The sequence below is a fragment of the Octopus sinensis genome, linkage group LG23, assembly GCF_006345805.1.
Source record: "Octopus sinensis linkage group LG23, ASM634580v1, whole genome shotgun sequence".
NCBI lineage: Eukaryota > Metazoa > Mollusca > Cephalopoda > Octopoda > Octopodidae > Octopus > Octopus sinensis.
Genome location: NC_043019.1, coordinates 11,571,468 through 11,597,038, shown reverse-complemented (window position 1 = coordinate 11,597,038; position 25,571 = coordinate 11,571,468). Strand labels below are relative to the sequence as shown.

Below are 25,571 nucleotides of genomic sequence, written 5' to 3'. Positions count from 1 at the left end.
TTCAACAAGAGTCGAGGTATGTGTATTCTCTTTTACTTGTTTCAGTCATTTTGACTGCGGCCATGCTGGAGCACCGCCTTTAATCGAGCAACTCGACCCCGGGACTTATTCTTTTGTAAGCCCAGTACTTATTCTATCGGTCTCTTTTGCCGAACCGCTAAGAAACGGGGACATAAACACACCAGCATCGGTTGTCAAGTAATGCTAGGGAGACAAACACATACACACACATACATACATACATATATATATATATATATATATATACGACGGGCTTCTTTCAGTTTCCGCCTACCAAATCCACTCACAAGGCTTTGGTCGGCCCGAGGCTATAGCAGAAGACACTCGCCCAAGGTGCCACGCAGTGGGACTGAACCCGGAACCATGTGGTTGGTAAACAAGCTACTTACCACACAGCCACTCCTGCGCCTATGAAATCTTTATTATGATCAGGACGATCTTATACAGAATGGGACAACACGGGACAAACAAAAGGGGTATGGGTATTATCCGACCCCACTGCAAAATCTCTCTCTCTATATATATAAAGCTGAAGTTGCCTGTGTATGGCAGGTTCTGAGTTCAAATTCCGCCTCGATATGGTCAATAAATTAAGTACCAGTTACGCACTGGGGTCGATATAATCGACTTAATCCCTTTGTCTGTCCTTGTGTTTAGCCCTTTGTGAGTAGTAAAGTAATAGGTAGTTCGTTTGTCTTTATGTTCTGAGTTCAAATTCTGCCGAGGTCGACTTTGCCTTTCATACTTTCGGGGTCGATTAAATAAGTACCAGTTACGCACTGGGGTCGATATCATCGACTTAATCCGTTTGTCTGTCCTTGTTTGTCCCCTCCGTGTTTAGCCCCTTGTGGGCAAATAAAGAAATAGGTTTGGTAGCCTTCAACTAACACTATTTCCTCCAAGACCCTGCGGCACAAGTTGACCAAAATTGAGAGTATGATAGAAGAAGGCTTGCTCTTCCTTCCGTATAAGAAAAAATTCAATTTGGACCATGTTAACACCAAAAAGATGCTTTTTTTCTATGAAAATCCCTATTTTTTACGATATTTTGACTGGTGTGTCGCCATTTTTCGGTGTATTTCAACCAGAAAAATGTTCAATTATTTTTGTGATTGAACAAGAAATTTATTAACAATCATTTTTGATTGATGATTAATCTTCTTACATTCCTCCTTTAATTAAATTAACTATTTTAAAACCTTCACCAATCTCTTCATCCTTTCTTTCTCTCTCTCTCTCTTAATCACCCAGAAGCTAATATGCTAGAAATAACAACCAAATCTGCCTTAAATCACACCTTACTGGCTTAAAAAAGAGGACATTGAATAATGTACTGATAGACGCACTATATTTGAAAAAAAAAAAAACAAGGTGGCCACGGTTGGAATATCCCTGTTTATAGGTTGTTTAGCCCCCATGTCAGTCCTATTCAAACAGACAACCTATAAACAGGGATATTCTAACCGTGACCATCTTGTTTTTTTCAAGCTACATAATGCAAAATTTATACTTTTCAAAAATTCCAATTCTAAAGGGTCGAAACAAACCCGAGCAACGCCTGGCGATGCTGATAGTTTTTGATATAATAGTAATCTACTCCATCTCGAAGGTATTTCTTGAATATTTCATTTAAAAAATGTCCATTTTTCTCAAAGTTATGAGGAAACAAAGTCGATGATGTAGGGGCACACTCAGGAAAAGTGTGAGATGCCCAAACTAACTCGTAGAGAAATAATAGCTAAAAACCCCTCAAATGTTTCAAAGAACGAGTAACTAGTTACAGTACGTCTGGAGACAAAAAGATGCGTAGGTCATGACTGAAGCGATTTTGAGCGTAAGTTTTGCTCAATCAAAGCTGACCTGGGGCTAAACGACCACCAATGGGCGATCCCTTACATGCAAGAAATAACACCTAAATCTACCTCAAACCATACGTTACTATCATAAAGAAAAGAAGGTCGTATTAGATAATGTGACTATTGATGTTCGATGCACAATGTCTTAGTAAAAGACAGGATGGTCGCGTCTGGAACATCTTTGATAATAGATAAGCCTGCTAGGTCAACAAACATGGTTCCCACCATGTCGTCTGCTTTCAATATTGATTTTTTTTTAGTGATTATGTAGAAAATATTGATCAACAGACAATTGTTTTTGATTGATAATTTATAGTTTTATAATCTCTCTTTCGTTTCTTCATTAATTTATTTAAAAATTTTCATCAATATTTTTCTTCTTTCTCTCTCTTTCTCCCTGTCTCTATCTTTCTGTCTATCTCTGTCTCTTCTCTCTCTCTCTCCCAATCTTTCTGTCTGTCTCTATCTCCTTATCTCGTCGTCTGCCTTTACTCCTGGCTGTCTTCTTCTATCTGGAACCCTTTGGAAGCATCTACGTGGTCACCAGTTACGCCTAGAAATAGCTGCCAAATCCCACTCCCCAAATCATAAAAAAAGGAAGGTCACACAGGAAGGATAATATGGGTCCTAGACACATTGTGTGAAAAAAAAAATGTGATGGCACGGCTGGCAGGTATGATAAAGGGAGCCCTGGAAGCTAAACGAGTGGCCGCTAGTTTGTTACTCATCATACTAGAAATAACAGCCAAATTTCCCTCATATCTTACCTTACTGTCTTTATAAAAAACTAGCAGTATCGCCCGGCGTTGCTCGGGTTTGTAAGGGAAATAACTATATAAGCATTTTTAGAGAGTTATAGCAAAAAATGCATTAAAAATGGAAAAAAAATTATGGTAATTTTTTTAAAATCGTTGACTCATCGTAGACATTTTTAGAGAGTTACTTCCCTTATATAATAGCGAAAAAATGCATTAAAATGAAAAAAAATGATGGTAAATTATTTTTAAAATCGTAGACTCACTGTAGACGCGCGCTAAAACCCAGAAGGGCTCGATATGAATCACGACTATAAGATACCCGGTTTTGGTTAAACTGCACCGCAAAATGTGGGAGTAGTTAGGAATCTAAATCGTAGGAGACAGACACACAACTTCACTTTTATATATAAAGATATATTGATACGAACCTAGTTATGCTATGTGAAATAAAAATAAGACAGGATGGTCACAATTGGAGTCGTGTCTTCCATCGTCCTTTTCTGCTCGATCAGAGCTGACCTAGGGCTAAATAAAAACAGCAGCAATCGCTCTCCCACCCATTACCTCAGGGGTTTTTTTGCATTTTTTGCCAATATCATTTAGAATATAGATTCCAATTATGTTTCAGTCAAAGTTTATCAATCGATAAATAATGGTTTTGCTGATAATATTATCTTCTTTTATTTTTAATCTAATGTTCCTTTCATTTCCCCAATTAAAATATAATTATTTTCAGCTTGATTAGCTTCTGAAGACTTCCATTAGGTCTTCCTTCATATTTAACCCTCAAGTCAGCTAATCGTTGATCCGGCAGACGTTCAGACAAAGACATTCCAACCCTGATCATCCCGTCTTTACATACTGTTTGTTCATAATGGATCCAGAACCATTTTATCCAATGTAGCATTCATTCCTTTTTACGTTAGTAAAATGTGATTTATGAGTAATTTGGCTGCTATTTTTAGTTGTTCAAAGCTCCTTTGTTTGTATTAATGTTGTGTAACCCCGTGTCAGTCCTATTCGAACAGACAACCTATACACAGGGATATTCCAACCGTGACCATCTCGTTTTTTCAAATATAGTGTGTATATCTGTACATTATTCATTGTCCTTTTTTTTTAAGCCAGTAAGGTGTGAGTTACGGCAGATTTGGTTGTTATTTCTAGCATATAAGCTTCTGGGTGGTTAAGAGAGAGAAAGAAAGGATGAAGAGATTTGTGAAGGTTTTAAAATAGTTGATTTAATCAAAGAAGAAATGAAGGAGGAATGTAAAAAGATTAGTCATCAATCAAAAATGATTGTTAATAAATTTCTTGTTCAATCATAAAAAAAATCAATCATGTTGATCAGATGTGTCATTTAGACATGATGGGAGCCATGTTTGGTTTTGTATGACCCTAGATCAGACTTGATCCAGGTTTGTTGAACAGCTAAGTACCAGACTTAATGAGTACTGGGTTTTAAAATAATTAATGAAAAACATGAAGGAAAAATGTAAGAAGATTAATCATCAGTCACAAATGATTGTCTGTTAATCAATAAATTTCTTGTATAATCCCTAAAAAATCGATAATGTTGAGATCAGATGTATCATTTCGACATGATGGGAGCAATGTTTGGTTTTGTATGGCCCTAGGTCAGTCTTGATCCAGCATGTTCATTGAACAACTAAGTTTGATCCATAGATCCCCCACCACTCCAAATATGCCCACCACTCCAAATATGCCCACCATTCCACCTTTTCCCAAGTAATATTAGAACCCACGAATCATGTCTACTCTGACATATCAAAATTGTCATTGTTGCTTAACTCCCATGTCATCCATTATTGGGTAGATTTATGATTAAAGATGTTTCAATCTTGAAACCTCACATCTTTTATATTTTTCACCAAAAAAAAAAAAAACATTCCTCCACCCCACCTCACCCCAAAATTTAATGTTAATTATATACATTTTTTTTACTTTTCAGTTTGTTTTCATAAACCAAGAGAATACCAAAATGTTTTGATTTTTTTTTTTTATGTGGTACAATAACTTGTTTGAATTTTGCTTGGTGGTCACAACTGGCTGAATCACAACAGCACGCATGCACCATTGCTGTGTGGTTAAGAAGCTCACTTTGCAATGATGTGGTTTCAGGTTCAGTCCCACTGCGTGGCATCTTCAGCAAGTATCTTCTACTATAGCCCCGGATTGACTAATGCCTTGTGATTAAATTTGGTTGGCACAAACTATGGAAGCCCATTATATACATATGTGCTTGTGTGTTTGTCTGTATTACCCCACCACCACCACCACTTGACAAAAAGTGTTGGTTTGTTTATGTCTGTAACTTAGCGTTCGGCTAAAGAGGTCTGATGGAATAAGTACCAGATTTGGCTAGTACTGGGGTTGATCTGTCCTACTATAATCTTTCAAGAGTGTGCCCCAGCATGGTCACTGACCAGTAGATAAAACATGCACACCACACATACCTATTTCTTTACTACCCACGAGGGGCTAAACACAGAGAGGACAAAGGGATTAAGTCGATTATATTGACCCCAGTGCGTAACTGGTACTTATTTAATCGACCCCTAAAGGATGAAAGGCAAAGTCGACCTCGGCAGAATTTGAACTCAGAACATAGCGGCAGACGAAATACCACAAAGCATTTCACCCGGCGTGCTAACGTTTCTGCCAGCTCGCCGCCTTGCACACCAAACATACCTATTTCTTTACTACCCACAAGGGGCTAAACACAGAGAGGACGAACAAGGACAGACAAACGGATTAAGTCGATCATATCGACCCCAGTGCGTAACTGGTACTTATTTAATCGACCCCGAAAGGATGAAAGGCAAAGTCGACCTCGGGGGAATTTGAACTCAGAACGTAACGGCAGACGAAATACCTATTTCTTTATTACCCACAAGGGGCTAAACATAGAAGGGACAAACAAGGACAAACATAGGTATTAAGTCGATTACATCGACCCCAGTGCGTAACTGGTACTTATTTAATCGACCCCGAAAGGATGAAAGGCAAAGTCGACCTCGGCGGGATTTGAACTCAGAACGTAGCGGCAGACGAAATACCACAAAGCATTTCACCCGGCTTTGCACACCACACATACCTCCACACACACACACACACGGCTGCTGCCATCAACACCGCAACCCCCATCTGCACAGTCTTATGAGATTGTGTGAGATCTGCATTAGCCATAATTGTAAACATTACTGAAATCTGTTACACTTGAGTCTGATGCCTCCTTCTCAATTATGGGACATTAACATGGAAACCCAACGATTATCCAGCTGTTATTATTTATAATTACAATAATCATTGTCAGTTAATGTAAATACTGAGATAGTTTTTAATTGAATCAATCCAAAACATGGTCTCCCTTTGCCTCTTTTAGCTTTTTTTTTCTTTTCTCTTGATTCAGACCTGCTGCCACCATGGAGTTGACTGTGGGGTGGCCTTCTTTCATCATCTTTTTCTTTCTTTCTCTCACTGTTTTTACTGTAGGGGAAATATGTATTTATTTACTTTTTGTATGTCTTTGTCCTTCTCTGCTGCCTGTCTCTCTCTGTCCTATCTCCTCTCCCTAAAAATATATGACGAAAACAAACAAATCAAAATTTCAGTTACTCTCAAACTTGCCCTGGCAAATGTTTAATAAACATGTATTCAATTAAAAAGTATTGAGTAGTCCTTGCTTTATATATATATATAAACTTGGCATAAAAGCACATTAATGTGTGGGTGGGTGTGTTGTAGGCGTGGCTGTGTGGTAAGAAGTTTGCTTCCCAATCATGTTTCCAGGTTCAATCCCATTGCTTGGCACCTTGGGCAAGTGTCTTCTGTTGCCTTGCATTGACTAGAGCCTTGTCAGTGGATTTGATAGATGGAAATTGAAAGAGGTCTGTCTATATATGTGTGTGTATATATATGTCTGTCCCCCACCACTATTGGCAAAAGAGACCAATAGAATAAGTGCCAGGCTTGAAAAAAGGTACCGGGTTCAATTTGTTTGGCTTAAAATTCTTCAAGGTGTTTAAAGATTTGGGTGCTATTTTGAGCATGTTAAGTGACCATGTAAACACCCTGTTGTTGTAAACAAGAACTGTAAATATATACTTTGGAGTGTGTGTTTCAGTGCTGTCTGTTAGAATGTTTGCAGGAACTGTTCTGTTGGATGTAAGCTACATGAAGTATTTAGGACACACTAAGTATCAAATCACTTGTTCAGTGTAGGATAAATGAAAGAAAATGGTGTGTGTGTGTGTGTTGGTAATAATTAGTTCATTAGCGGATTTATAGAAGAGTTTTTGATTTGTTGAATTGCAGTGAGATGTGAAGAATTAAAATTTTGTTTGACAGTCAAGGAAAGAGAGAGGGTAGTATATGTGCTGACCATATTTTTGCCTTTCATCTCAGTATTGAAAGATCTTGGGAGTTCCACATAGATTACCACCTTTGTTGACCTCAAGGTGACATTCAACATGGTTGACTGACCATGCATCCCTCTGGAAAATTCTCAAGCTTGTCAGCATGTCTCCAACGATCATCACCCTGTTCCAGTGGCTCTACAACAGTACCGAGGGCTGTGTGTGAGTGAACAGGAAGGACCCTGACCGGTTCCTCGTCATCAGCGGGGTCTGACAGGTCTCTGTGGCTGTCCCTGGCTACTTGAACCATGTCATTGATCACAAAAACCCTGGCAAAGTGGATTGATGGCTTCAATAGTGGATCCCTGAGAATCATTGAGAACATCAGATGGTTCCATCATGTTTCCAACGAACAACTGCATGTGTGCTTGCATCAGTCAGCAGCCTCCCACCTCATAGCTATCCGTCGCATGAGCTGGTATGGACATGTCTTCTATCTCCCACTAGATCCTCCTACCAGGTCCTTACTCTCATTCATTGAAATAGCTACAGGGTGGAGAGGCCCTGTAGCTGGCCCTGCGTCAAATGGCTGGACATAATTTGGGAAGATCTCCAGAGGCTCGACATCATCTTGGAGGACAGAGAGGCCGGCATGGGACCGCCAGCAATGGGAACACTGGTGGACCTCATCAGCTCTATGCATGAAGCCTCTGGCACCACTAACCTGAGATGATTTCAGCCCCATCAAGCAAGAGTATGAAGCAAGCAAGAATGTATAACAAAGGTAGAATGTTACTTGAATAACCCTCATTATATAACTGGTACTGAAGGATGGAATCTCTTGAAATTGATAATAAAAGAAAGGAATCAGTAGTACCACGACGTATTACAGCCCATTGTAGATTAGTGGTCCAGTAATTGCTTTGATTGTTTTAACCATACTATATAACTGGTATGAAAGGATGGAATGTAAGCAAAACATGCCAGCACAGGCACACACACACACACATATACAAATTCACGCACAAACTTACATGCATATACGTCTTGTCACATAATATTAAGGCTGTTCCCTTGGAAACAGACACAACTTTCGGCATGTCAGCAATGGACGCTTCTGATTGACTAAAATTATATAATTATAGAGGCTTGTAACATTTAAAAAATTTTTTTTTTATTTCAAAAGAAAGTCGGTGAACTGGCAGAATTGTTACCGTGCCGGACAAAATGCTTCGCAGTATTTCTTTCATCTTTACGTTCTGAGTTCAAATGCTACCGAAGCCTACTTTGCCTTTCATCCTTTCGTGGTCGATAGAATAAAGTACCAGCTGAGCATTGGGGTGGATGTATTCGACTGGCCCCTTCTGACAAAATTTCAGGCCTCGTACCTATAGTAGAAATTATTAATTTCTAGAGAAAATGGACATCATTTTTGCTATCAGCATGCAAAACTAAATCAATATTGGTGATTTGAGAAAATTTTGATAGATCCCGACTTAACCCTGTTAGACGGTGCTCCAGCATGGCTGCAATACACTGAGCGAGCAATTAACAAGAGTGACTCAGGTTTTTCGTCAATAAAAATGTCCTCTTTACTGCGTATGTTGTGGGCTTGAGGGTATCATAGCTTAAGAAGTTTGACCTTAATAATCATTCAATCACAACAGTTGTGTTGAGATGAAAGGAATACCACGGGAGGGAAAGGAAAAGAGAATACGATCTAACAAACGAAAACCAACCAACAACAAAGTTGTAGCCCCCTTCCTCGTCCCATTCCTTGTCACCTGTGACAGTGAAAATAATAGAAACTAAACAGGAAATGGTCATTGAAATAGACAGCAATAGTATTTTTATTGCCAACCTTTGTTAAATGAATATTTTCCTTTTCTTTTCGTATACAATTACTGTGACTTGGAGCCAAACGAAGGTGCCTCTATGTGTGGACGTTACGTTTGACTTGCTAGAGATAGCAGTCAAAATTTTCCTTAAGCATCAACGCGTAAGCAAGGTGGGTTAGATTGGTTAATGTACTGGATACGTTGTCGCTCGACCTGCTAGAAATAGCTGCCAAATCTCCCTCAAGTCAAATACCTTCGTTTTAAACTAGGAAGAAAGGAATATTAGTATGGCTAATGTAGCGAAATCTCCCGCATCTCAAACAACCATCCTTTAAAAAAAGCACATAGAAAATGTACTTACTGATATACGGAAAGACGTGAGATAGCTGGGTCTTTAATAATTTCGTTACCATATTTCTATAAAAATACACTGCTTTTATTTCAGTTAATTTTGAAAACAATGAATTTAACTACGTTAAACTTACAAATTACAATTTTGTTTACAATAATGTTTTCTTTTGACACATTCTACCAGTATACGAAGTTTCAAATTGTTTAAGTTAACTAGAAAATTCCGTCCATCAAAAGGAAAAGATCCAAACAATGATTTAATCAAATAACTTTTTCATTATTACACTGGTGTTTAGAACATAGATGAAGATGAAATTTTGATGGAAAGTTTTATTTTAGATCACTTTAAAACGGAAAATATGTAAGAACAAACTACGGTCTCAAAGTCAGTCACAGAACAGACCGACGGATTCATACAATATTTAATCCGTTTGTTACCATATTTCTATTGAAATAATACACTACCTTTGTTTCAATAAATCTTGAAAATAATGATGAACTTAGGAAATAGTTTGGTGTTTGGAACACAACGTGAAATTTTAATGAAATTTAGATCACTTAAATAAACAAGAAATTTGTCTCATAGAACCAGGTGTTGGTGGTTGAGGAGCAGTTTCAGGCAGGCTGGTTATCAAAATGGATATTTGTAAGGTCTGGTCGATCTATGTTTGATAAATCGCAAGGCACTCGTTAATATATATGTCAACTAGATTTGACAAGTAGTAAAAGGCCAACAAGTGCAAACACAATTGGAATTCCAAACATGTCGTTTACTGGTGTGTAAAAAATTATGAACTCTTCTTTGATCTTGAAGTTCCGTGAATTAAATTGTTAAACAGACGATATGGTAGTAGAGGGATTTAACATGTCAACTTGTTCTCTCCTAGAATTAAATTCCACATACTTCCTGTCCTTCCTTCACTAATTCGTTAGGAGTGGCTGTGTGGTAAGTAGCTTGCTTACCAACCACATGGTTCCGGGTTCAGTCCCACTGCGTGACATCTTGGGCAAGTGTCTTCTGCTATAGCCTCGGGCAGACCAAAGTCTTGTGAGTGGATTTGGTAGACGGAAACTGAAAGAAGCCTGTCGTATATATGTATATATATATTTATGTGTGTGTATATGTTTGTGTGTCTGTGTTTGTCCCCCTAGCATTGTTTGACAACCGATGCTGGTGTGTTTATGTCCCCGTCACTTAGCGGTTCGGCAAAAGAAGACCGATAGAATAAGTACTGGGCCTACAAAGAATAAGTCCCGGGGTCGATTTGCTCGACTAAAGGCGGTGCTCCAGCATGGCCGCAGTCAAATGACTGAAACAAGTAAAAGAGTATTATATTTTACCTTTTATCTTGATTCATTGGACTGCGGCCATGTTGGAGCACTGCCATCGAGGGCGTCTCAGTCGAACAAATCGCTCCCTCCTGTAATTATTTCTTTAAAATCTGGTACTTATCGAATTCTTGCCATACCGTTTATTCATCGAACTAAACAAATCAACCTCAGGATTTATTCTTTGTAAGCTTAGTGCTTATTCCATCGGTCTTTTACCGAACCGTTAAGTTACAAAGACGTAAACACACCAACATCGGTTTTCAAGCGATGGTGTGTGTTTATGTTTCATCTTTATTAGTCGAAAGACACCTGTTGTTATTTTCTTGTTTGTAATTGTGTAACATTTTCTCCGTTTTGTTGTCGTACACTTCCACTTGCTTTCTCTCAAAATATTTAATGCTCTTAGCTTAGATTTTGGGGGCCAGCCAAATTTGAGCAGTCTCCAGTGTAACCAGTTGAAACTGTGAGGAAAATCTGGAAACTTGACTGAGGACAGACGGTGCGAATGACCCTTTGGATCTCGGTCGTCAGTTGAAGGTTCAGTTGCTCAGCCAATTGAATTAATGTGTTGGTGGCTGAACATTCTGCAGACGTGTGTACCTTCAACGTTATTTTTCAGGCAGATTTAGCGAGAAACAGTGTTGTTACAATGCTGGGTTTTTTTTTTAATACAATTCACCTGGCGGGTTTCTAGTGCCCGTCTTACAAGTGATTCACTTAGAAATTATGGCTCGGCTCATGGTTATTGAAAATGACATTTGCAGAAAGATCGAATACAGGACCTTGTGTTCGCAAATTTTCGAACCATTTGACTGTAGTATATTTAAAATATACGTACGTACTTACATGCATATATGCATAAAAAGATGTTCTCTGTTCCAAGCATTGTGGTAAAGCTTTGAGGAAGATATGTTGTTAATTTCTCGATTTGTCGCTCGCGCAAGCTGATTTAAAATGTATAATTCCCTATTCTTTTGTATTTTCCTACTGTTCCATTTGACCCTATAATCAATCTATTTGGTGTATGAACTCTGGATCTACAAATTGGACAGGTAGTGGAATGTAAATTTACGGACTACGTGTATTATAATGAATACTCAGTGGTCAATTTGGTTGGCCAAGTTTGATTCTTGTAGAGTTTTTAAAAAGTATTCGCCTGGATTTTAAAACCCGTTTTCTTTTGTTTTTAAGTCGTTTTCCGTTTGTGTGCGTGTTTTTGGTTTTAAAAAAACCTTTAGCGTATATGTAAGCCAGTATTTAACGATTCAATGTGTGAGAGAGTAGGTGATGATATCAGATCGTTTTGACTTTGTTATTGTACATGTTCGCACTGTCGTTGATTTGGCTATGTAGTAAGAAGTTTGCTTCCCTAGCCTCATGATTTCAGGTTCAGTTCCACTGCGTGGCACCTTGGGCAAGTGTCTTCTGCTATAGCCTCGGGCCGACCAAAAGCCTTGTAAGTGGATTTGATAGACGGAAACCGAAAGAATTCCGTCGTGTGTTTGTCGTTCGCCTCACACCGCTCAAAAACCGGGTTTTGCTGTGTTTATGTCCACACAACTTACCGGTTCACCAATAAGCGACCGATAGAATAAGTATGGGATCTTTTCGGTTTGAACGGCAGTTTTTTCTAGCGGTGTCATATGAAATTGTCACCCATAATTATGACCCTAGTATCGATCTATTGTATTTCAATCTGTTTTAGGGTTAGGGGTGGGGGAAGGGTATCTTTTTTTCTTCACAAATGTAAATAAACCCAATCTGTTTCTTAAACGAGGGACATATTCATACGGCACAGAATGTTTTCACCTCAATAGACCTCATTGATTGGTTGAAATTGCAGAAATTGAAGAAAAAAAACAACAAATATCTTACAAACCATAGAATTTTCTCAATAAAGCCAAGAGAAAAAATGTTTTATAAACACATTCTACCAGTATACGAAGTTTAAAAGTGTTTAGTTACGTGGAAATTATTTTAAAAAACTGCCGGTCAAACCGAAAAGATTCTAAGTATGAGTCTTTAACAAGTACTAGGTTGATTCGTTCGACTAAAATTCTTCAAGGCTTTAATCCCAAGCATGGCAAAAGTCCAAATGACTGAAATATGTAAAATATTTAAAAAGGTGTGTGTGTGTGTGTGTATGAGTGCATAGATTTTCGAAAGACTAAAAGGCGATCTTTCGTCTCTAGTAGATCTTTCCGTCGATTTCCGTAAAAATTTTTTTTTTTTACATATGGGCTTGCGGGAACTTTTGAAGTAATATACATACATATACACATACACCGAGTAAAAAAATTCAGTTGTCTCTTTCTTTCACACATTACTCTGTCTCTTCACACACACTAACAGAAGCACTTCACTTACACAACATACTGTCTGTCTCCCACACCCCATCAAACACACACACACACACATGTCCATCAATGCCCCCATGCACGGTAACTTTAAAAGAACTTCCCTCGTCATACAATCGCTTTCTCTTAGTCTCTTTCGCTCTCATTACTTCAAAAGTTCCCGCAAGCCCATATGTAAAAAAAAAAAAAAATTTTACGGAAATCAACGGAAAGGTCTACTAGAGACGAAAGATTGCCGACTAAAAACTTAAAGTTCGTCTCCAACAACGATACAGTTTATTTTATTGCAACCCCCCAAAAATACCGCCCCCTTCCTTTTCCAAATCTTCGTCGGCCGGCCGGCCGTCTGGCCGCCAAACGGAATCACATTTGCTTCTCTGACAAAACTAAAAGCGAAGACTTATAAAAAAAAAAAAAAAAAAAAGAAATCATTACAGAATAAAATTTATGATGAACCAAGTTATAAAATGACAGTTTCCTTCCGTACAAATTTCCTCCTCCTTTCTTTTGTGTGTGTGTATGTAATTGTATCACCTTGGACTTTTTGACTTAAGCATATTTATTGTACGTTGTTATTTGGAGGAAAAAGGGTAAAATGTAGGGTGAGGGATTTTAGTTGCTTGAATGTTGTTGTTTATCAGATACTGCTCATTGATTTTGGAGAGAAACCAAAAGGTTTATAGTGTAAACCGTGCTAACATTCGTACATTGAAATAGATCTATGTATAAAAATAATAATAATGATAATAATAATAATAATAATAATGATAATAATAATGATAATAATAATAATAAAAATAATAATAATAATAATAGTAATAATAATAATAATAATAGTAATAATGATAATAATAATAATAATAATAATAGTAGTAATAATAATAATAGTAATAATAATAATAATGATAATAATAATAATAATAATAATAACAATAAAAACGTAGTCGAGAGGTTGCCTTGCCAAGTCTGTATTTTTATGTTATCAAGCATCCATCCAGACTATATTTATTCCCATAACTGAAATAAATGTCTATTTCTCTCACAATAAAACATAAAACCTAGCCTAGAAAAAGCAATTTTATTTTGCTCTGAGTCAGCCCTCCCTAGCTTATTACACACATACACACACACACACATACTCTTCTGTATCCTGTCTGCATTATAGAGAAATGCAATTTACTATTTTTCTATATTGTGCTGTGTTGTTATTTTATTTTCCTCTTCACGTTTGTGAGAAGACCTGTTTATGTCCTTTGAAGTATTTTCCCCCTTTTTTCAATCTTATTTTTTTCGTCCTTTTTTATTTTTCATTTTTTTTTTAAATCTGGCATTTATTTTTTACTTATTGTTTTTTTTTAGAAATATTTTGTCTTTTTCTACCTTCTCTTCTATTTACGTAGCAATTTCAAAACATCTCACACAAATGAATGTTTTTGGATTTTACTAATACAGAAGGCTGAATTGTCAGTCTGATCTATTATGTGTCTCCAATCAGAAAGAAAAACAACATCGATTGCGAATTCCCCTCCCTTACCACTTTCTTGTTTTCCTTTCCTTTTCACTCTTTCAAGTCTTAGAACTGCAGGAAGTATTCTGAAATAAATAATTGTCGAGTTGCTTTCGTTGTTAACTTGGAAACAAACATTAAATGTAGTGTGAACAGGTAACATATTATTTATGTAAAACATATATGAAATACGACTCAAATCTTGTTTTGCTTCGCTGGGAGAGAAAAGGCAGTTGGCAAAACTATGACCAAAAGGCATTATAGTCATGACCATCCCGCCTATATTTCAGACACAGTATATCTAAAATATTCACGGATGACGAGAATTGAACGATCACTTTTCTGAGCGCGGAAGTTTTATGTAGTGGAAATGTGTAAGGTCTTGGAAGCCATAGGTAAACTGCGGCCCACGGGACTTTGAATGGCACACTAACGAAAAATTATCTTCAATTGTTTAATAGGGCAACACGCTTGATGATGTGAGATGTCTTTGTGGCCTGCTTCTCAAAAACAGTGGTCCATATCTGGTCTAGGACTATATTATCTAAATTATATGAACTAACAAGGGAACCACTTCTTATTTTAAAGACGTATAGTGTATTTTGAAGGAGACTTAGCTACTGTTTTTGATAGATCGAACGACTATATAGAGGTTCCTCCTATTTGTCATTCGAAATTTTTTCTTGGTGCTTTCATTACCTCCTATATACCGTCCAACCCATGCTAGCATGGAAAGCGGACGCTAAACGAAGGTGATGATGATGATGATGATACCACAGGGTTAACTGATATGAAGGACTGAAACTACAGACGTTGCAATTGCTAAAGATTGTAAAGGTTTTGTTGATGTTTGGCCCCCACATCAGCTTTGATGTGACACTCCTTTACAACAATCATGTGATGCTAAAACAAGGAAACACTAACACACACACACATGCATACAATGGGCTTCTTTCAGTTTCTGTGGCTTTGGCTGGCCCCGGGTTATAAGAGAAGAAAGGTACACACCCAACATGCCATGCAGAGAGACTGAACCTAAAACCATATAGACAGGAAACAAACTTCTTAATCATGCACCCATGTGTGTGCCTGTTACAGCAACAACAAAAAAAAAAGACCCCAAAAAACAAGTTGGGGTGGTCAAGGCCGAAACACCTTTGATCATAGATCTGCTTGATCAAAGCTTCAGCTAAATAACAGCAATGCAGCAAAGTGCAAGATACAAAGAGTCCAATAGAAGCAGGTAAGTGGCTTGGTACTGTTTGCAGAAAAGGCATAGGCAGGAATTTAATAATGTGTTGCCTACATCGTTAGGAGGTTCTCATAGTGATGCAATGGAATTTAGAGGTATGCATAAAAATGACTGGAAAAGCTAGTAATATGAACAGTCTTCGCTGCCTGGAGTGACATGATTAATGGAGGAAGCAGGACTAATGATAGATAGTACAATGGCTAGAGTTAGAGGTGGGTAGATGGATAATCTGAAGTACACCTAACCTTTTTGGCTGCTTTGCAGCAATTGTAAGGAGTGTGTGATGTTGTGTGGAAATGAGACTTGGGCCGTGTGTATAAAGAATCTAAAAGCATTAGAGATGCACTGGTAGGTTGCCTAGACCTAACAAGTCAGCCTCTTTGGGTCACACAAGCTGCTAGAAATAGCAGCTGAATTCTCTTAAAATTATATCCTACCATCTTAAAGGATTATATTAACCATTGTAGTCATTTATGTACTGAAAGACAGGGCAGTTAAGGCTGGAATAAGCATTAGAGATGCACTGATAGGTTGCCTAGACCTAACAAGTCAGCCTCTTTGGGTCACACAAACTGCTAGAAATAGCAGCTGAATTCTCTTAAAATTATATCCTACCATCTTAAAGGATTATATTAACCATTGTAGTCATTTATGAATTGAAAGACAGGGCAGTTATGGCTGGAATGATTTTGATTACAGGAATCCACTTGCCAATTTAAGTGAAAGAGCACTGAGAATGTGGTTGAGCATCAGAAATATCAACTGACTCTGCGCTTATTGAGGCATGTGATATCAATGGTTGATGCAAAATAGATGAAATAGTAATAGAAGGTTCCAGTAGTAGTAGTAGGAGGAGGAGGAGGAAGTCAGTTGTAGTACGAGATGATATACAATAGAGATGTAGAAAGCTACAGGTGAACAGACTTGCTTAACCCATGCAAGGATGGATAAATAAACATAAGGATCTTTTCGGTTTGACCGGCAGTTTTTAAAAATAATTTTCACGTAACTAAACACTTTTGAACTTCATATACTGGTAGAATGTGTTTATAAAACATCATTTTCTCTTGGCTTTATTGAGAAAATTCTATAGTTTGTAAGATATTTGTTGTATTTTTTCTTCAATTTCAACCAATCAATGACGTCTATTGAGGTGAAAACATTCTGTGCTGTATGAATTTGTCCCTCGTTTAAGAAACAGATTGGGTTTATTTACATTTCTGAAGGAAAAAAAAGATACCCTTCCCCCTACCCCTAGCCCTAACACAGATTGAAATGCAATAGATCGATACTAGGGTCATAATTATGGGTGACAATTTCATATGACACCACTAGAAAAAACTGCCGTTCAAACCTAAAAGATCCTAACATAAAATTGATGATGATGATAATTTTGCTGTCACCGCCCCTGCATGTGATGTATGTGTGATATCTTCATAAAAATAAATGGGTGGAGGCTAATGATATTTTTAAAATCATCACCATCATAACATCTACCTTTCTATGCTTGCATGGGTTGGACAATGTTTATTGAGGTAAATTTCTACAGTTGCATGCTCTTCCTGTCACCAACCCTTCCTGCTTCAAAGCTTCAAAAGCTCTTTTTAGCCCCAATTATTTATTTTTTAACATATAGTCTTTAGACACTATCACCTTTTGTTCTTCACCTTATTGATCAAAACTCACACTTTACAATTAGTATTTCAACATATTTTCATACTGGCTACATTAGACAGACATTGATATATATATATATCCCCGTGTCGGTGGCATGTAAAAGCACCATCCGTTCGTGTCCGTTGCCAGCCTCGCCTGGCCCCGTGCCGGTGACACGTAAAAGCACCATCCGTTCGTGGCCGTTTGCCAGCTCTGTCTGGCACCTGTGCAGGTGGCACGTAAAAAGCACCCACTACACTCATGGAGTGGTTGGCGTTAGGAAGGGCATCCAGCCGTAGAAACACTGCCAGATCTGACTGGGCCTGATGAAGCCTTCCAGCTTCACAGACCCCAGTTGAACCGTCCAACCCATGCTAGCATGGAGAACGGACGCTAAATGATGATGATGATGATATATATATACTCTTTACTCTCTTTCACTTGTTTCAGTCAATTGACTGTGGCCATGCTGGAGCGCCGCCTTTAGTCGAGCAAATCGACCCCGGGACTATATATATATATATATATTTTTTTTTTTTTTTGGTTAAAAAGAGACGATGAGTGATGGCTAGAAGTATATTGAGTTCTTCATAACCAGCTGATCTAGCAAGCGGGGCCTCATATCAGTGAGGGGGGGGGGCTGGTGCGCATTGATGCTGTCGAGAGGTAGGCCCCGAAACGGCGCGCATTCTCTCCTGATGACCCCATACATTTGCTAGCTTCCGGTATACGGAGCTTTTAACTGGTAGCACTTGCATGTGCAAGTTGTTTGCGAGACATCTATATATATATATATATAGAGTTTTTGCTGTAATTAACAGCAAACTTTTCCCATTAGCTCTTAATTTCACCATTCATGCCAAAAAGCAATCTATCTATGTTACAAACTGTACTGAATGGCCTCCCAGCTTATTTAGCCACGATGTAATCATATACGCTCATTTATGCGTAGATCATGATATTATTACATCATGTCTTTTTACCTTATCTTCCTTGAAGAGTATATGATAGGTAGTAAGCATTATTTGAAGTAACTTGATACAGTACCACAGCTCTGTGTATTTAGGAATAGAAACACACTTTGCAATTACATGGTTTCAGGTTTAGTCCCATTGTGTAGCACCTTGGGCAAGTGCCTTGGTCAATCAATGGCATGCAAGTGAATTTGGTAGACGACAACTGTGAGGAAGCTTGTTGTGTATGTATGCATATGTACATATCCCCTGTCCCTTCATACACGAGGGGTTGCTGAAAAGTTCCTGGTTTTGGTTTAAAGAAAATACAGGAGGATCAGAGAGACACATTTATTACAGCGGTCCTTCAGTTTTTCTAAGCCTTGTAAACGAATTCAGAATGTTGTCTCTGTTATCTCCTTCGTAAAGGCTTGTATATAAAGATTTTCAGTTCACTATAATAACCCTTTGTGGAGGCACATGGCCTAGTGGTTAGAGCAGCGAACTCGCGGTCGAGGGATCGCTGGTTCGAATCTCAGACCGGGCAATGTGTGTGTTTATGAGCAAAACACCTAAGCTCCACGCGGCTCTAGCAGAAGGTAATGGCGAAACTTCTGACTCTTTCGCCACAACTTTCTCTCACTCTTTTCTCCTGCATCTTGCAGCTCACCTGCGACGGAGTGGCGTCCCATCCAGGTGGGGAACCTATATGCCAAGAAACTGGGAAACCGGCCCTTATGAGCCAGGCATGGCTCGAGAAGGAACAAACAACAACAACAACATAATAGCCCTTTAGCAATTAAACCATCCATAACCAACCCTAATATTCTTCCTGTTTTATGTTCAAAATGATCCAGCCTCTTGCACCTACCCTTCAGTGTTATTCCAAAAATATACAATCATATTATTGAAATCCCAAATTTTTTGAGATAATGCAAGATTAATTCTAAACAGTGTGAATTAATAAGCATTATCTTTGACAGAGTAATCTGAATGCTAAAGGATTAAATATGTGTGACTCTCCTGTAAGGACCCCCTGAGTGGTCCCCACAGCATTTCTCACTGGTATGCAACTGATTTAGAGAGAAGAAGCGATCCCAATACTTTGTACTTTATGGACCAAAAATATGAACTAAATTTACATTATGACATTTTTGATTTACACCTATTTGTTTGTTACTATTATTTGTTTTGTTAAGGTGGTGAGCTGGCAGAATTGTTAGCATGCTGGATGAAATGCTGAGTGGTATTTCACCTGTCGCTATGTTCTGAGTTCAAATTCCACTGAGGTCGACTTTGCCTTTTGTCCTTTCGGGATCAATAAATAAAGGCAGCAAGCTGGCAGAAACGTTAGCACGCCAGGCAAAATGCTTTGCAGTATTTCGTCTGCCGCTACGTTCTGAGTTCAAATTCCGCCGAGGTCGACTTTGCCTTTCATCCTTTTGGGGTCGATTAAATAAGTACCAGTTACGCACTGGGGTCGATATAATCAACTTAATCCGTTTGTCTGTCCTTGTTTTTCCTCTCTATGTTTAGCCCCTTGTGGGTAGTAAAGAAATAGGTATTTCACCTGTCACTATGTTCTAAGTTCAAATTCCACTGAGGTCGACTTTGCCTTTCGTCCTTTCGGGATCAATAAATTAAATACTAGTGAAACACTGGGGTCGATGTAATCAACTTGTCCCTTTCCCTCAAATTTCAGGCCTGGTGCCTGAAGTAGAAAGGATTATCATTTATTTGGTTTTTTTTTTTTTTTTTTTTTTTTTTTTGCATTCACTTCCACCTTGATTTGAACTTATGCTTGATTCACAGTAATTTATTTGTAGCAAATGGATTCCTCTGACTTTCATGTAAAAGATACTCCAGCCTCAATGTCTTCAATGGACATGGTTACCAAAGACTCTATCATACAGCAAGCTCAGGAGCTTATCGATGAAGTTAATGACAAGCGCAAACATGACGAACTCTTCAGTGAATATAGAAAGCAATTGGAAAAACATGTAAGTTTATGTTATTATTTGCTTTGGAAAATATTTTTGTCACAGTTAGGCCGTAGCCAGTACCGCATCGACTGGCCTCCGTGCTGTGGGCACGTAACAAACACCATCCGATCGTGGCCGTTCGCCAGCTTCGTCTGGTACCTGTGTCGGTGGCACATAAAAAACACCATCCAAGCGTGGCCATTCGCCAGCCTCGTCTGGCACCTGTGTCGGTGGCACATAAAAAACACCATCCAAGCGTGGCCGTTCGCCAGCCTCGTCTGGCACCTGTGTCGGTGGCACATAAAAAACACCATCCAAGCGTGGCCATTCGCCAGCCTTGTCTGGCACCTGTGTTGGTGGCACATAAAAAACACGATCCAAGCGTGGCCGTCTGCCAGCCTCGTCTGGCACCTGTGTCGGTGGCACATAAAAAAAAACACCATCCGAGCGTGGCCGTTCGCCAGCCTCGTCTGGCTCCTGTGTCGGTGGCACATAAAATCACCCACTACACTCTCGGAGTGGTTGGCGTTAGGAAGGGCATCCAGCTGTAGAAACACTGCCAGATCTGACTGGCCTGGTGCAGCCTTCGGGCTCCCCAGACCCCAGTTGAACTGTCCAACCCATGCTAGCATGGAAAGCGGACGTTAAACGATGATGATGATGATGATGATGATGATGATAGTTGATATCATCACCACAGCCATAAACCACCTCCGCCACCACCATCATTTTGTCTGCTTTCCATGCTGGTATGGGTTGAACTGGTCATCACTAAGTCAGTTCTGATCCAGAGTTGTTGCTCTCTTAGATAAATACAGGTACTACTCATTTTTGCCAGCTGAGTGGATTAAAACAATGTGAAGTAAAGTGTCTTGCTTAAGGACACAACGTGCTGTCAAGAATTGAACTCACAACCTTACAATCATGAGCCAAATACACTAACCACTAAGCCACACGCCTTCAAATTCTTGCAGAATTTAGTAAAATCACTCAGTCATTATTAACCCTTTAGCATTTAAACCGGCCATATCCGGCCAAAAGTATTCTGCCTGTTTTATGGTCAAACTGGCCAGATCTGGTCTCTCACACCAACCCTACAATATCGTTTTAAAAATTAACAGCTACCTCATCAAAATCTCATAGCTACATGATAAATTCAAAACAATGTGGATAAAAAAGGATTAATTTTGGCAGACTAATGCGAATACTAAAGGGTTAAGCTGGAGTCTGGGATGTTAATTAACCTGAAGTTTGAATGAAATGTTTTAATTAGATCAGTTTAACCCTTTAGTGTTCAGATTACTCTGTTAAATGTAATATTTTTTCACTCAAATTGTTTTGAATCAATCATGCATTATCTTATAGCTTTGAGGTTTCAATGATGTGATTGTTTATTTTTAGAATGTCAATGTAGGTTTGGTGTGAGAGGCTGGATCTGGCCAGTTTGAATATAAAATATGTGGAATATCTGGGCCAGATATGGCCGGTTTAAACACTAAAGGGTTAAAACAGTCTTAGGTGGGTTGATATCAAAGGTGTTAATGTTTATCAAGGCTGTTTTCTGCCACTTCTGTTTTGATTGAATTAATTAAGTAGCAAGAATTCAAGATTTGGTGTTATGCATAGCTGATTTGTTTTTCATGGTGAAATTAATGGCTGTACTGATTAAAAATGGAATTAAAAAAAAAAAAATAACGAATCAATTTCAAACAAAGAATAACCTTAAATTACTGGAATGTTTTGCATGGCATGTTAGTTGTTATTTTGTGTTGTTGTTGTTGTTGTTGAAGTAACCGTCAATAGTTTAGAGTAGGGATATCAGTGACTTCTGTCAGTCATGGCCCACTTGAGTTTTTTTCCCCTTTTTACAATGATATCTTTATATATAAAAGTGAAGTTGTGTGTCTGTCTCCTACGATTTAGATTCCTAACTACTCCCACATTTTGCGGTGCAGTTTAACCAAAACCAGGTATCTTATAGTCGTGATTCATATCGAGCCCTTCTGAGTATTAGCGCGCGTCTACGATGAGTCTACGATTTAAAAAAAAATTTACCATCATTTTTTCCATTTTAATGCATTTTTTTCGCTATTATATAAGGGAAGTAACTCTCTAAAAATGTCTACGATGAGTCAACGATTAAAAAAAAAAATTACCATCATTTTTTTTCCATTTCTAATGCATTTTTTTGCTATTTTTTGGCTATAACTCTCTAAAAATGTTTATATAGTTATTTCCCTTACAAACCCGAGCAACGCCGGACGATACTGCTAGTTTTGTTATACAAAAACCAGGTTAAACAAGCCGTAACAGCATGTGTTATTGTAGAACAGTAAATGTTGTTAGTGAAAGCATCAGATTTAATTAAAAGGCTGTGGAATGATGATTATTCTCTTTGGTAATACTAGAGCACACTTTGATTGACCTGGAGCTATAGTAGAATACATTTGCCCAAGGTGCCACACAGTGGAACTAAATACAAAACCATGTGGCTGGTCTCAACCACATAGCCATGCCTGCTCCTCCTATTGATGAAAACAGATTTGAAAGTGATGTATGAAAATTATACCACATTATAACCTCTCTTTTACTCACTTTTACTCTCTTTACTCTTTTACTTGTTTCAATCATTTGACTGCGGCCATGCTGGAGCACCGCCTTTAATCGAGCAACTCGACCCCCGGGACCTATTCTTTGTAAGCCTAGTACTTATTCTATCGGTTTCTTTTGCCGAACCGCTAAGTGACGGGGACATAAACACACCAGCATCGGTTGTCAAGCAATGCTAGGGGGACAAACACAAACATACACGCACACATATATATATATATATACGACAGGCTTCTTTCAGTTTCCGTCTACCAAATCCACTCACAAGGCTTTGGTCGGCCCGAGGCTATAGTAGAAGACACTTGCCCAAGGTGCCACACAGTGGGACTGAACCCAGAACCATGTGGTTGGTAAACAAGCTACTTACCACACAGCCACTCCTGTTGTAATATTGATACACAGACGTTTATTTTGTCATTATTACCTTTGACTTTGGTTTGTATTTGGATACCATTTTTCCAGGTTGAAAAGCGATGCATCACAGCACAACAGCAAATGGTAGCCATGTATGAGGAACACGGTAGGCTTATGGAAGAGAAACTAAAGAAACTGTTTAGCTGCTTAGACCGTGTTGGAAAAGCTGAGTCGGAGCTTATGGCATTCAAGCAGTCACTAGCTATGTTATACCAAGAAATGCAACTAGACATTGATCAAATCAAGACTTCCACCTAAATTCAACAACAAACATATCGTTTCCTATTTATTATTTATTTATTGTTTATTTCATTCACATTTTTCAACATTGTTTCTTGTTGATTTTTTTTTATTCATTTGTTATATTTAAGAAATATTCTTTTGTTTTTGCCTATTTTACAACATTAAAATGAAATATATTTTTTTAAACAAAAAGAAATTCTTCATCTTGTATTTACATTCTAAAGTATTTTTCTGCTCCGTTGCATAGAAAGAGAATATGTTTGTGTGTTTCAAAATTAATTTTTTTTAAGTTAAAAAAAAAAAATGTTTGATTTCATTTTAACAATTTCAATCTAAAGTTTAATAACAAAAAAAAAATGTTAACTATACTCTTTACTCTTTACTCTTTTACTTGTTTCAGTCATTTGACTGCGGCCATGCTGGAGCACTGCCTTTAGTCGAGCAAACCGACCCCGAGACTTATTCTTTGTAAGCCCAGTACTTATTCTATCGGTCTCTTTTTTGCCGAACCGCTAAGTAACGGGGACGTAAACACACCAGCATCGGTTGTCAAGCAATGCTAGGGGGACAAACACAGACACACAAACACACACACATATATATATATACATATATACGACAGGCTTCTTTCAGTTTCTGTCTACCAAATCCACTCACAAGGCATTGGTCGGCCCGGGGCTATAGCAGAAGACACTTGCCCAAGATGCCACGCAGTGGGACTGAACCCGGAACCATGTGGTTGGTTAGCAAGCTACTTACCACACAGCCACTCCTGCGACTATCATTTGTTTAGGAATTGGTTATCCATATTAATGAAAATACTATGGTCCCAAGGTGGAAAAATCATTAGTGTGCCAGGAGAAATGCTCAGTGGTATTACTCTTACTCTCTCTTACTCTTACTTGTTTCAGTCATTTGACTGCGGCCATGCTGGAGCACCGCCTTTTGTCGAGCAAATCGACCCCAGGACTTATTCTTTGTAAGCCTAGTACTTATTGTATCGGTCTCTTTTGCCGCACCGCTAAGTTACGGGGACATAAACACGCAAGCATCGGTTGTCAAGTGATGTTGGGGGGACAAACATATACACACACATACATATATATATACATATATACGACGGGCTTCTTTCAGTTTCCGTCTGCCAAATCCACTCACAAGGCTTTGGTTGGCCCGAGGCTATAGTAGAAGACACTTGCCCAAGGTTCCACGCAATGGGACTGAACCCGGAACCATGTGGTTGGTAAGCAAGCTACTTACCACCTTCCAGCTTTACATTCTGAGTTCAAATTCTGCTAAAGTCTTAATAATAATAATAATAATAATAATAATTGTGTACAGTGCTCAGGTGCACTACAACTCATCTAAAGTGTATATATAATCAGGTGTAGTTTCGGCGGATTTCGGAAAGCATGAGGGCCTTAAAAGATGCAGTGTCATGGCAGTCAACAACTGACGCAGGCAGTTTATTCCATGCTTCAGCAACTCTGAGCGTGAAAAAATGTTTCCGAAAGTCATGGGAGCTGTATTGTTTTCTGACTTTGTAGGCATGTCCACGTGTGTTAGACACATGGAGATCAAAAAGGTGTTCAGTGTTGTTGTTGGTGAGGTGGTTGATAACTTTGTGGGTGTTTACCAAGTCCGTCGCCGAACGCCGGAGCTTCAGTGAATCCATGCCCAGGGAAACAAGGCGCTCAGAATATGGTAGGTCAGGGTCAATAAAATAAGTACCAGCCAAAGACTGGGGTCAATGTAATTGACCCCCTGTCACTCTGTCAATTACAATGACAAGTGTTCCAGTTGATCCAATCAACAGAACAGCCTGCTCATGAAATTAGCATGCAAGTGGCTGAGCACTCCACAGACATTCACACCCCTAACATAGTTCTCAGAGAGACTCAATGTGTCTCAGAGTGTGAAAAAGGCTGTCCCTTTGAACTACAAGTACAACTCATTTTGTCAGCTGAGTGGACAGGAGCAATGTGAAATAAAGTGTCTTGCTGAAGGACACAACATACTGCTGGAAATCAAATTCATTTTATTAAGCCCTGTCCCTTTCTTT

General features: G+C 38.6%; 1 protein-coding gene across 2 annotated transcripts in view; it reads left to right on the top strand.

Moving 5' to 3' along the window:
* The window catches only part of LOC115223678, a 24,729-nt gene extending 1,135 nt beyond the window's left edge, over positions 1 to 23,594 (top strand). The window contains exons 2-3 of one of the 2 annotated variants that reach the window (XM_029794353.2): positions 20,087 to 20,260; positions 23,315 to 23,594. In XM_029794353.2, the coding sequence (XP_029650213.1) occupies positions 20,090 to 20,260; positions 23,315 to 23,524 (381 nt within the window). In that variant the 5' untranslated portion in view covers positions 20,087 to 20,089 and the 3' untranslated portion in view covers positions 23,525 to 23,594. Of the gene's footprint in view, positions 1 to 20,072; positions 20,261 to 23,314 lie in introns of both variants that reach the window. The other variant, XM_036512591.1, reaches the window with a different exon arrangement.
* Positions 23,595 to 25,571: the final 1,977 nt, after the last annotated feature.